This window comes from Pleurodeles waltl, chromosome 9 (assembly GCF_031143425.1).
Source record: "Pleurodeles waltl isolate 20211129_DDA chromosome 9, aPleWal1.hap1.20221129, whole genome shotgun sequence".
NCBI classification, from domain to species: domain Eukaryota; kingdom Metazoa; phylum Chordata; class Amphibia; order Caudata; family Salamandridae; genus Pleurodeles; species Pleurodeles waltl.
Genome location: NC_090448.1, coordinates 134,720,827 through 134,735,140, shown reverse-complemented (window position 1 = coordinate 134,735,140; position 14,314 = coordinate 134,720,827). Strand labels below are relative to the sequence as shown.

Here is a 14,314-nt window from a genome sequence, read left to right as displayed (position 1 = left end):
ACAAGGACACAACAAGCTTCAGAGGCCTCCCTTCAACTGTCCAGCTAACTAGCTGCAACTGGACCTGCAGAAGCCTAGCTGCTGGCCTCTGATGAAGTGAGTCTGGATCCACAAGAGGGTCTCCCCCAGCTCCTTGAACCTTGCTAGGCCTCCGTGAGCGCTGCTCCTCAGAGAAAGGGTGCAAATGCTGAAGTTTGGGCTCCTTGTGACTGTAAACTGGCCGGTAGATGCAGATACTCTGCTGTCCACAATAGCTGCCACTGAGAAGCTCCAGTGAAACCTGCTCTTTGCGCCAACAGTGACTGCCTATGGTGACTGGCAATGCTCAACCTGCACTTTACAACAATGAAAGCCCACAACAACTGTCAATGTGAAGCTACAGCAACAATCGTCCAGAACATCCGACAGGCTCTTCGCACTGCAGCGTGGACTGTCCCCAAAGCTTGACCTGCTCTTAGTGGCCTCCTCCAACACAAATTGAACTCTTCGGTTGGACTTGGGAAGGTAACTTTTTAGTGGGACCTTCCTGCTCTCTATCAAAACTTGGCTGCAACGCCGGCGACTTGAACGTTTGACTTTTACCTGATCTAGCGTGACCACATGACCTCAAGTGGCACTTTGTCCTTCTAGGTGCTATTTCTACTAAAGACTTTACAATTGCATATCTCCAGTTCTACTGATTGGATTTCGGTCATTCTGGTATCATTTTATTTATGCAAATTTACTCTATTCTTCTAAGTTAGTTGTATTTTGTGTTGTTTTTTTCACTTATTGCTGTTTTGTGTGCTACATAAATACTTTACTCATTTCCTCTAAGTTAAGCCTGACTGCTTTTGTGACAAGCTAGCAGTGGGTTAAGCACAGAATAATTTAGGTTCACCCTGACAAGGTTTGTGGTTGTTGCCCGAGTGGGGCTTCCACCCCCACTCAACCAATAACCCATTCTCTTACACTAGGTCAGCATCTGGAATGGCAAAATATTTGGGATGCTACTAGTCACAAACTTCTTTGGTATACTTAAATGCAATGTTAATGTATAAAATTGGCTGAAGAATTAATATATATTTCTCTCAAAGCCAATGCTAAATATTCAGCCATTGTCTTTTGGGGTCTGCTGTCCATCAAGATTAACGAGCTGTGTTAAGTAAGAAAAAAGTACAATTATCCTTCAATTAGTCTGAGACCCTAAAAAACTAAATGTATGTGAAATTATGTTTTATTTCCACGAGCTTGATATTGTGTGGTTGAGCTGTATATCTCTGTGAAGGACCCTTCAATGTGCCTTGCGTGTTATTGCACAATTAGGCTAAGATACCCCTAACAAACACGCATTCATCCATTCTTTAAACCTTTGTTTTTAATTATACTTTTGTTACCCAAATTATACTCTACCATCTCCAGTTTTTCTCAACTCCGTTCCAGAAACATTTGGTGTTGAAGCCCCAGTCTCTGCTAATCAGAAAGAAATATACTGAACACTAAGTTAAAGGGAGCAATTTGTGGCTTTGACAAAAATTACACTTACTGTTTTTATTATTACAGATACGGAGAATCGCACTGAAGACAAAAAAACATATTCTGTAGCAACAGAAGAACTCAAAGCATCAGCCTTACAGAAGACACCATTGCAACCAGCCATCACAGATACTCCAGATGCTCCTCCCTTTGTACAGATAACTTCTGCGGATGCTTTGGGTTCTCTCCGAAACCATTCAGAGCTCCCAGCACAAGCGCCACAAGGATCTACTCCATGTACTAAAGAGGCTATTGATGTCAGCCATATTGCACCAACCACTACGCAAATAGCTTTGAGCGGTCAGACAGATGCAGCAAACAGTGTAATTTCTCTTCAAGACTGTTGCTCAACCCACTTTTCTACAACACCCACAAGTCTGTCAAATCCACCAACAAATGAGTCTGCTATTCCCGTGGCCATTCCTTGCAGTACAGTCAAGCCTTCAGAATCGCTCTCGACTGTTCCAACGCTAAAAAAGAACATAGGTTTACTTCCTGTTTCTCCTGGCAGTGTCGATTGTCATTCTGAAATGCATACTTCTCCTCCATCTGAGCCCAATCAGCATATTCCTAATGGCAAGCAATTTGGTGTCCTCGAGTCTCCTAATCTGCCTGGATCTCACCCTCCAAGTCCTACTTTAGTCCCTTGTTCTACATCTGAGCTTGGATTACAAACCCAGTCTCAGGCTTCTGCCTCAGTTGGTGTCAATGCTAGTGTACAGCAATCCAGTATTACAGAGTCAGATGGTGAAGGCCCACCTAGAGTTGATTTTGCTGATAATACCATTAAAAGTCTAGATGAAAAACTACGCACTTTACTGTATCAAGAATATGCTCCAACTTGCACACTTGGAGAAACTCCTGAAAATGGTGTACAGTTAGATTTTCCAGTTGACTTAAATAATTCACAGAAGTTGAATGATGAAACAAGTCTTGCATCTAGACACGGAATGGAATCTGACCTTGAAGACTCAAATGTATGCAAACCTTGTAAGGCAGGTTCAAAAGATAATCAGCAGCATATCCCTTTAAAGAATTTGGAACCAACACTTAAACACAGATTACTTACTAGTCAAGCTGGAAATCTCCCTGAAGTCCCAGTTAAGTTATCAAAAAGGAATTCATATGAGGTAAGAATTAATTCTGTATTTCGTTCATTTCCATTTTCAATTTCCCTGTAGACGTCATCTCTTATTTAAAACCATAATGAAAACACAGAAATTATTTTAGATGGTCCACATAAATAAACCAATCTTTTGGCACCTCCAGCCTTAAATTTAACAGGCCATAAATTTTGTTTATGGGTTTAAATTTTGTGGGCCAGTAATTTAACTCCCTGCCATTCTGCTGTGACCTGTTTCTAGAGTCCTGTGATCTTCAAGTTCCGTTTTATGTTTGTATTACAGTATTAGAATCTAACCTGTTTTGGTTCAAACTATTATGGTTCTGAATTGAGTGAGGATAGCCTCTCGTATTCATCTCCTTACACAAGACAAGACAAGCCCAGCTTACAGAAAATGCAAACACACTTATATCCTGTGGTTTGAGAATGGGGCCTTTTGGTCAAGAACGGCAAGTAAATACATTTTTATTAACAATTCTTTCTACAATAAAGACTTTCTACTCCTTGATAATCAGCTGGCTTGGTAACCTAAATGGTCACTGCTACAACATTTGGCAGTTCAAAGGTCACAATTTTCAAATCCCAGGAATACTTTATGAATTAATTTACTATTTTCAGATGGCCGGAACACCAGACTCTGCATGCGTACAAACAAGACATTGCTTTATTCATTATATACTTAATAAAGATCTCCACACTCAGCCAAAGGACAGATACATGTGTCCACTGATTATTTTAGAAAATTGGCTACGAATCATGAATGCTGTTCAACATGGTACATTGTTTGTTAAAGAACCGTCAAAAAGAGTAATATTATTGCCCCGAGGAAGTTCCCAGTTTGATTGAAAGAACAGTGTGTGCAGTTGTGGATTGTGTGTGAAAATAATTGAAAATTAATCTGTTGGAAAATATAGAACTGATTGGTTTCTAAAACTGAACTTCATTATATTGAACAAAAATTGATGAGAAGAAAAATGCACTGATTTAACAGCAAGCTATCACTTGTTAAATGTTTTGTGTGTATCCCTAATTATAGGGATACACTCCCATACTGAGATTACTGTTAAATTAGAGCTCATTTAGTAGTAGTATTTACTTACTTTTATGGTTGTTTTACCAAAATTATACATAAATACTAAAATTGAGTATATACAATCTCCTAGTGTAATCAGATCTTTAATTTAAAAAAAAACAAATGTATTATTTACACGTGTAAAAGACTTAAAATACATATGCATCGTATAAGTGCAAAGTACAAATTTAACTTGGAGTACATGTACGGCATATGGGAAACAGGTTTAAATTTGGAGATGGGGGTAATCAAGTGTAAGTTCAAAAAGTACCTGCCCGATAGCTAGACAGCCTGGGAACTTTGTCAGTCCACGAATTTCCATTAGGACATGGCTCTCTGTATAATGCACCATGCTTGCTCCTGGTATTTGGTTACAGCTAAGACCATCACCGCCTTTGAGTCATATTTAAGGATTCTGAGGGCCTTCCAATAGTGATTGGCACCCAAGAGTTTACAAACGGGGATTATCCATCTCCTGCGAGGGTGTGAATATTGCTGGCAGAAAAGGAGAAAATGATCTTCAGTTTTTTTTAGCTGAAGACAGTGGTGGCAAGACACAGAGTGGGTATACTGCTCCCTTTTAGCCATTAGATGTCTTAGTGGTAAGGACCCATACCTAAGCTGTAGGTACAGGTGCTTGGCCAGGGGGGGATGGATTTCATCCAGGAATCTTTCATAGGATGGAGAGCATTTGATATTTAGAAATTGCCCAGCCAGGTTCTCCTGGGCATAGTTCCAGTAAGCTCTTTTCAATGTCAAGGATACATCCTTGGCAGCCACTGTGGGAAACTTCGAGAGGTCAATCATTTTCAGCTTCTCACACTGGGACTTAATGTAATTCAGCCAAGGCGTAGTTACCCGTGAGTCACTAGAGATAGTCACATTAATATCTGAAGCGGGGTTCCTGATAGCTTAGGGGCATCATGCGTACATTGTGAGAGTCATTTAACTGCCCCATTAATGTAGAGGCTGAGGAGTGTCTGGACCAACACGCAACCTTGCTTTCCCCCCGGCAGGTTGGAATCGGGTCTGCTAAATCCCTCCATGTTCCATCTCACTTTGGCATAGGTGTTTTTGTGGCGTGCTGTCAAGATACACATTAAATCACACGGCACGCCATATCCTGCCAGTATTTCCCACAGGTTATCACTAGGTACCAGGTCAAAAGCTGTCCTAAGATCTATGACTGCGACATACAGGTGGTCCCGCTTTAGGGTGACATACTTCCAGCATAACAACTTGAAGTGAAAGACCTGATCAACAGTGCTGATCTTGCTCATGAACCATGCTTGGGCATCCTCAAAGATGTGATTGTCCATTACCCATGCTTGTAGCTTAGCCAGAACCTGCCTGCAAAATATTTTTTGAGAGTTGTCCAACAGGCTTATGGGTCTATAGTTAGAAGGAACGTGCCTACTTCCTTTTTTGAATATGGGTCCGATAACAGCTCCTAGCCAGGTAGTGTAATGGTCTTTCCCTTCATTATAGTGTTGATCAGTGTGTTCAGGTAGGGGATCCAGACATCTGGGTGTGAGAGGAAAAAATCGCCAGGAATACCATCTGGGCCAGGGGCCGCCTTCTTTATTTGCATCAGCGCTACCCTGGTTTCAGCCTGGGATAAATTTGGGCCCTCAGTCTCTAAGTTAGCCTCCTTCTCAGGAGGGTTGGAAAAAGCCTTCAGGCCTACCGAGCAATCCCTCTTAATAAGTTCCTCCTTAAGGCTTCCATCTTGCTCCAACCCACTCTCACTATACAGGGATCTGAAATGTTCAACCCAAACTCCCAGTTTCACTACCGCTTCAAGGTGATTATCTATTAATTTCGAGCTGGATGCCACCAGTGACATTTTCTGATTCTTACTCTCAAGTGCGTTGGTAAGCTCTTCCCATTGGTCCATCTCTCAGTTTTCTTTGACCTTTTTTAAGATAGTATTGTAGTTATTCCTGGCAGGGGTTATTTTTGACTTGGTTCCCTCCTTCAGAGCGTCTAGGACACCATGTTTGGCCAAGCAACAGTACTTAGTGAACCATCCTGGGGCAACTTTATTGGGAGCTCCTCTTTTCCTAATTTTAGTAAACAGAGGCCTAAGCTGTTCCATTAGCTGACAGTGCGCAAGGACCATATTGGGCACATGCAGACTTAGGGTTGTTACTTCAACTAGGTTATCCATAAATAGTTTGTATACTTTAGTTTGAATTTCTGCATTATCCACAACTTCTGCCCATTTCACATTCCTCCTGTGGTTAACTGTCTGTAGGGGATTTGCATGAACCACTGCTGGGAGATTATAGCTAGTGAATATAGCAGGAGAAAATACAGCATTTAGGGCCTCATGATCGCTATCTGTTCGAGGGATAGCTGCCATATCTGTAAAGAGCGGCCACATTGCCAGGTCAACACAATATAGTCAATATGAGTTCTCACAGTGCCTCTGTTAAATTTCAGGTGCGGAGATTATCAGAACAGATATTACTATTAGCGATTATTAAGCCATTCTCCATCAGGTCTTCTGTTGGCCAGCGCCAGCACTTAATTTCCCTGATGTTTGTGCGGCCACCCCAGAACCAATCAGAGAACCTTGTAGATCCTGCGAGTAGTCGTGTTACAATCACCTGCAATCAGTTTTAAAGTGCCTCCTTTTAAGCGCTGTACAGTATTAGTGAGATGAACCACTGTGGAGGAGGGGACCGTAACAGGGACTGATCTGATGTAGGCATACATTATTGCAATATGTCTGGCCCCAGTAGGCATTTTACCTTTTATTACTACCTCTAGCAAGTCCTTACTTCCCATCAAAACTACTTTCACTAATGGGAAAAAATCTAGTTTCATCCAGATAAGAAGACCCCCAGAAGCTCTACCAAAAGGGGAAGGGACTGCATTAGCAGCAAAGGTAATTTACCCACTTCTGTGTACTAGTGCCACTGTCTTCTGCAAAAGAATAATCTGGTGGTCATCAATGAACCCACCCCACTCTGGATCTTCAAGCTTAGCACCCAAGTCTACTACATTCCACGTTAGAACCCTAATGTAGTTTTTGGCAGTCAGCCTGCTATCCCACCTCGATCCCACACTAGCGCCTGCCTGTCCCGCCATAGTAGAATTAATCTTACTCTGTGTAGCTATATTCCTTATATCATCACCCACAGTACTCAGCTCTAGGTTCTCAGTGGCACATGCTGCTGTTTGCCCATTCATGCCTCCCCTAGATGTACAGTTAGGGACAGAATGTGTCCTTACCCCCATATGTCTATCAATGTCTGCTAAGTTAGAGCATTCCCCCACTAGTGTGGTGCGTTGGAGGTGAGTTAGAGTTACACCCTTCTGAGATCTGGGGTTCTCCTAGTCTGCTCAGGGCATTGAGTTTAAGACGTATGTGAGTTCTTGTTGTAGGTCTAAATCTTAGTTCAATGGATATCAGCTCGTCCACCAATATAGGACTCTTAAGTTTCAATGCTATATAATCCCATTGGAGTCCAACGGGTCTACAACGTGAGGCAGATTGTCATCCCTAATAATATACGTACAACCCCTGGTGTGGCAGAGCCAGTGGATTACTTTAACACGAGATTCTTGAGTTTCTCTGGCTCCATGTGTGAGTTTGGGCACATTTGTCGGGTAGATAATGCTAGACAGACGTGTACTGTGGTTGTTATTGGAGGTGTTTGGGCTCCCACAATGATTCTGGCCTATTTGGCTGGCAAGAGGCCAAGTGGGCTGTGCACTGTTGCTTGAAGGTGTATCTATCTTCAATTAGTTCTCCTCTTACAAGGTTAGATGGAGTTAAACGTGCTTTGCTAGCAAACCCACCATTGTCAGCAGCTAACCCATTACCCTTAACTGACTGTGGTTTTGTGAAGGGTGCTTGGCTCTAAAGGTTTGGCATTAGATTTGCACTACCTATCTTGGTTCCTAAGTTTTCCCCCAGAGCAGATAATTTGGCCACCTTTTCACCTAATTCGACTGTCAACATGTTCATAGACTTAAGCAATCTCTGTATCTCTCCTCTTAATATCTGTAGCTGTGCCAGTGGTTCCTCTGTCTTGGGCTGATCTACTGTGCCTGGGTGCCTTGCTAGATCCGTTGAATCAGGGCTCTCAACTGACATTGTTCCTTGGTTAGGTAGGAGGGCAAAACGGGTGGAGCAGTCAATATTGATAGCGGCTGTGCTTTCAACCAGAGTTTGATCTATTGAAGGGACCGGGGCAGTTGCTAGTGTGCTTACTCTTGATTGCTCATCCCCTGGACCATATTTATATTTTGGGCTAGAGCCAGGCCTGGATCCATGCCCCTTTGTGGTTTTCCTAAAGTAGGTCTGAATACCCTTGGGAGGTGTAACTCGTTTCCCCTTATGCTGAGATGAGACTGCGTTGTTTGTGGCCAATAATCCCTCTACTTCCACTATCAGATCATCAGTTTCGTTCAGGGTACAGTTCTCTGCGGAATGCCTAGCAAACATTCTTGTGCCTGCTGCCCCCAAGGGTTTGTCGGTGGCCTCTCTCTTTCCCATAGTACATGAGTTACTTCCAGGGTTAGGAAGGAATCTCGCGTGCCTCGACGATATGGGAGTGATTTACCTACATGGTGCTTTAATGTTGGTAGCCAGCTCAGCCCTTGTACAATCCATTAACTTCACAAGCATCCACCCTGCACCATTCAAGGGGGTACGCCCCAAAGACCCAGGCTACCGGCACCCATCACCAAGACTATGACCAGCCTAAGGAAAGCCTTTGCAGTCACTTCCCTTCTTCCCTACCTGCCCCGCACAAGAGCTCCCAGGCACATGCCAAATGGGGTGGCCCTGCCTCTTGCTGTTGCTGACGGGCGCAGGACGAGCCTGCCCTTGGCCCGGGCACAGCCTGCGTGTGTCCCGCGCTGTGGTGTGCCCCCTTGCACTTTATAACGCTCATTTGGTCTGGCAAGTGGGAGCAGGTGATGGTGAAAATGGCTGCCTCCTGGGGCCACAAAGCAGTCTGGGATCTGTTGTCCCTCTGGTCTTGGTTAGCGCATTCCACACTGCGATGTCCCGTTGCGCTTTAGAACGCTCTTTGGATCTGGCAAGTGGAAGCAGGTGATGCAGAAAATGGCTGCCTCCTGGGGCCACAAAGCAGTCTGGGATCTGTATTCCCTCTGGTCTGGGTTAGAGCTCATTTGTTACTGAGGTATATGAGCAATGTATCACATATTGTTGTACTGGGCGGGCTTGTTGGGAAGTGCTTTCATATCTACAGCTGCTTTGGTAAATTGAAGATGATGACAGAGCAGTAAGTCAATAATAAAGGATGGCAAGCAGCGTGGTAGCAGTGTGCTGCTGCCAGGCCTTTACTTAAAAAAAAAAAAGTACATTGTTTTTAAAAAGTCAGATATTGGGGAGTGGGAAGAGGAAGGGTTGGAGATAAACTGTCAAGGGGACCGTGGGAAGCAGGAGGATTGAGAGGTAGCAAATAAAGTATAAAAAATGTAGTACTAGCTGAAAGTAATCAGACAAGCCATATGGTGGAGTGGTGACTCCCCAAAATAGGAGGGAGGGGTTGACGAGAGAGTGAGTAAAGCGATGAGCTTGAGTTGAGATCAAAACGCCCCCCAAAAAACGTTCCATGTTGGCAATGTCAGGACACAACTTTTCCAATCTGAAACCTTGGTACAGAATGTAAAGGTGTTTTTTTACCCTTCAAAGGAATCAAAACTCTTCACTGGGGCTAAGGGACCTTTTGAACCAGTAAGGAGTACGGTTAACCTTACACAATTACATCAAACCCACCCAACACTTTAGACCCCATGACCAACAATGGAAAGAAAACTCTAATCCGTATAATATTTCAAGGCTTTATTTTATTTACGTCAAGCTAATGTCACATAAACCGTATGCAAAATCAAATTGTAAAGATAAATCAACACCATTGGTTGCCCAAAACTGTGAAACACGTTTAATCTAATTAGCATCAACACAATTAGGCATTCAAGAAGAATAATACTTATCATTAAGGACATGACTTGAGTCACAGAAATATATTTCTGATTTGACTGTTAGTATTTGTCAAATCAAATTAAGCAGAGAACACAGTTCGAGGTTGGACATAGGTTGACCCTACAGCTAACCAAATTAGGATATGCATTTGTGGGGACAGGCTAACACATGCGGCAACATACAAGAGACAAAAATAGTTTGGAAAAATGTATCTCTAGGGGTATAGATTACTAACTAAAAAAATAATAATAGGTGTCAGCATGCTAGCTTCTATTCTAGAAAAAGGACTTGTCAAGGGAAATGGCATCCACAGGGATATACCTCTCTTATAGTCCACAGTCAGGGTTTCTTCATGAGCAAAGCATGTATATCATCAGCAAAGTCCAGTCCAGAAGCACTATCAGGGAAGTGCAGAGCAAGAGCTGCATTGAGTCAATAGTTCTAAAAAGCGAAGGAAAGCCTAACTAAAACGTGTAAAGCTCAAAACCTAAATTAAAAAGAATAATTTTCTCTGATTCACCAGTTCAGTGGTCCCACATCACGCAAAAGGGACAATGTCCAATCAAAATTAGTGACATGACTTCAGTTGCAACAGTACGATATTTTCTCAGGTTTGGTCTGAAGTTGTTTCCTCTTTCTATGTAAATCCAAACAGTCAGTTATAATTTAATACTACTTGCAACAATTCAAATTCTTCCCTTGGAATACAATGGACTTGTCTCCGTCCCATGTGAATCTGTATGTTACTTGAAACAATTTTACTTCGTTATGTTAACAGGCCTACATGTTCCAGACCAAGATAATTTAATTAAAAATCTATGTAGAATTGAACAAAGAGCTATTGCTACTCAAGAGAGTGAAACCTAATGGAAAAATTCACGTTAGAAAGAAAAATGATTCATCACTTTTACATGACTGCAAATTTGAACTCTGCAAGCATAAATATAGGACATAATTCGGCAGCTTCTGCTCCAACAAGAATAAATAGCTGGATGGAGATGGGTTCTGGGAAAATACACAAAACAGTAAAAAAAACTATTGAATAAGGAGTAATTCAATCATTACCAATAGGCTGACTCATAGCCCACTCTAAGACCCTAATTACAAGTTCTGTGAAGTAGAATTCTGATGCGGAATTAGTCTGTGTTCAGTTATCAGTGGACCTGCCGATTGTGTTTATTGTTGTCCAGAAAGATGATATTTTTGAGTTCCTAAAAAACATAAAGGAGTAACCTCTTGATGATGACATAAGTGTATATAGTCTGAGAGGCTCCCCTCTCCTTAATCATGTCTTATTCTCATCAGAGGACCTCAGCCATATTTATTATTCCTCAAGGCACACAGATTTTTCTTTCTTTTGGTATATAGTTCTTTCTGTGCATTGTGTTTTTGTAAATTGTAAATCATAATGTGAAACCTCATTACACAAACAAAATTTGCATTTGGAACACAAACCTGAACCTATTGGCTTTACTACCTGCTGGTGCAGACATATCTCTAGCGAGCCCAGCATAGTGCAGAACTACCATTGTTATCTGTTTGTTTCCGGGTTCTTTTTGGTACAGGCAATAACAATCCTTCTGGAAACAAGTGGTAGAGAATGATCTATTTAGAAAATTAGATGGGCTTGAGAGTTGAGAAGCACACATCTTTAGTGCCATTCTTGAAGGCCCGCCAAATTTTATGCTAATGCTTTGTTGATTAATATCTGAAGTGTAAGTGTGTTTTGCATGCCCTGCAGAGGATTTCGTGCATACTAAAGCCAGAATTACTAAAAATGTTCTTTCCTTGAGACAAGAAAAGATGGCCCTGTTTCATGAAAGGTTTTTTAATGGCTTAGAACTGCATAAATAGTCAATACAATTTTAGAACTGCATTACTGTAGAAAACTCCTTAGTACACCTGGCTCATTTCTAGCATTATGAAGTCTCTGGGCCGATGGAAACTTAAGTAAATCAGACTTTAATTGCTTGGAAGAGCAGCAGACATTACGTTGATAAATCTTGTATATGCTTGAAATTAAAAAAATGTAAGTCATTAAAAAATCTGATACGGATGTTACATATCAGATTTCTAAATATAAAATTAATATGCTTTTGCAGGATGCTCCATCCACAGCAAAGAAGACTGATCCCATCAAAAGGACGAAGATGAGAATTTCATCGGGCCAAATGGCGGCCTCTTCAATTGGATACTCAGGATCCTTTCATGGAAAGCACACAAGTGGTACACCATCTAAAACTGTGGGCAGATTTTCTGTGTCTGCCACAGAGGAGGAATCATCCATGGCTTCTCCACAAAGCTTGAGGTATTCAGCACCCCCTGATGTCTATCTGGATGATCCTCCTTCCAGTGTTCCGGTATCTGTCCCTCGTGCACAGACTGCATCGCCCATTTGTGGACATGTGTCAAGTGATTCGGAAGGCGGTGGGTCCCTCAAAAATAAAATACGATACAGTAGAACTTCTTTGCCAAGCAAGGGTTCAGCGAATGATTTCATGAAGAAGGCAGCAGCTTTTTTGCATCGATCCAAGCAAAGCAGTATGAAGACGCCTGCGTCTCCTAGTGGCAACGTAATAAAGATCCCTGCTATAAACATAAGCACTTTTAACTCCCAGTCTTCATACATGAGCAGCGACAATGACTCGGAGTTTGAAGATGCAGATATGAAGAAGGAGCTGCAGAGTCTCAGAGAAAAGTATGTTTTGGTAAACCTACACTTGTTACATTTTTCTGTGAAATCAGGTGCATTAAATGATTATTTTTGTACTAGTAGAGAGGAAGCATGTTCATGCCTAACATCTAAGTAGTTGAGTCATGCTCTTCAACTTATATGTATATTTTTACCTCCAAACCAGTTGTATACCCTTCTCTGAAAAGATTCTTTACTTTGTACTTCTCAGATATGAACATTTGTAAGATATCAACACCTGAAGAGAAAGGTTGCAGTAGTACTCCCACCCCGTGAATACACTGCAACTTTATAACTCAACAGAAAACTTCTTAATGCTATTTAACCAAAGGCCAATTCTTTATTATTTTCTGCCGGTCAGTGTGAACTGGAACATGCTCCTTTCACAGTGCATTTCAATCCCAAAGGCCCAAACCTACCTCTTTCTCCCCCCAAAAGAATCTGGCGTTATGTAATGTAACTAGAACTCCTGTAAAGCGCTCCAGTGAAGACTTTGCAACTCGGGAACCAGGTTTAAATTTTGTGATTCTGGGCACAAATCCCTTAATCTCCCCAAGCCTAAAACCAAAATGAACGTGTCCTTGTGTGATGTAACTGATACTCATATAAAGCACTTGAAATACCTTCGGGTCAGGTCTGCGCTATATAAAGCTGCAAAAAAAACAATTAAGTGTTTTGCACACTTTTGTCATTGGGCTATACTTGAGCTACATTTGGGTGATATTTGTGCTACATTTGAGCTCTTTTGTCTCTGGTGGCCATCTTGGGAGACTTATTTTTTATGAAGCTCCCTAAGTTCCTCATTTAGTGCAATATCCTCAGTAGAAAATGCTTTCAGTTTTCCACTTCTATTCCATCAAGATGGCATTGAGATGTGCCACACTTCTGTCATAATTTCAGAATGTTAGCATTCTGGTTGCTCATTAGAACACTCTACTAATGCTACTGATTACCAGGGAGTTAACTGGCAGTCTGCTGCTGGTGTTGAAAGTGCATGTTTCAGTCTGCATGTCAGAATGATGTAATGAAGTAGAAGAGGAAGATATTTCAGAACTCACTTAAAACATGCCCTAATTTTTCTTTCTACCGCAGTAACCAACCAAGACTATAAGGGCACTAGTTTTTCTTTAGAACACTTTGGCAGGCTGCAGTACAACACAAGGCAATCAACTGACACGCTGCTCCTGATGGAAGTACATGTTTTACTGAGAATGTCAGACTTCATTCTCATCTGGCTGAGATAGTGTGAATTTACAGAAAATATGCTCTAATTTTAGCTTCTGGATCACTGTCCATAACCTCTATGGGAAAATCATGAGAAAACTGTTTTGTCTTAAACATGATTAAAAAAAATCCAGGCAGAAGGCTTTTACACAGGGTAAAATCACCTTAGAACACACCACAATTCCTAAAATTAATAGGGTATCATCAAAAAATTATTTATATTGTAACTAAAATCTGTTATCACCCTTCATATATTCTCCTTTTTGTGACCCTCAAAACCTGAGGTTCACTACAATGCATTGCAGTGGGGTGATTTCATGTATATTGGTCCCAAGATGGCTATCAGCACTTCCTGGTTGAATTGCCGACAGTCAATCAGAGCTCACCATGCGATCTGTGCTTAGGCTCCACCCAGATATCTATATTTCTTTTTCCTTTAATAACATCAAAACTACTTAACAGATTTACACCAAATAACAAAGCACGATATGCATACCAAGATCTAGTTTCCTGTCAAATTTGATATAATTCCGTTCAGCGGTTTGGGCTGTTGTCATGTCTAAAGACCCAATGCGAAAATGCATGGGGAAAAGTGTTCTGGGACAACCCCCCGCCCCCCCCCCCCCCCCCCCCTTTTTTTTTTTTTTTTTTTTTTTGGCCCTTGTTTGACAGATCACTCCTAAACGTTCAAGACAGAAGCTGAACAGATTGTCGTACTAA

At 41.7% G+C, this 14,314-nt stretch overlaps 1 protein-coding gene across 2 annotated transcripts in view; it reads left to right on the top strand.

Moving 5' to 3' along the window:
- WNK2 (WNK lysine deficient protein kinase 2) overlaps window positions 1–14,314 on the top strand; it is a 637,481-nt gene that overhangs the window by 459,369 nt on the left and 163,798 nt on the right. For both annotated transcript variants that reach the window (XM_069206415.1, XM_069206414.1), the window contains 2 exons: window positions 1,543–2,645; window positions 11,781–12,376. In XM_069206415.1, coding sequence (XP_069062516.1) covers window positions 1,543–2,645; window positions 11,781–12,376 — 1,699 coding nt within the window. The remainder of the gene's footprint in view (window positions 1–1,542; window positions 2,646–11,780; window positions 12,377–14,314) is intronic.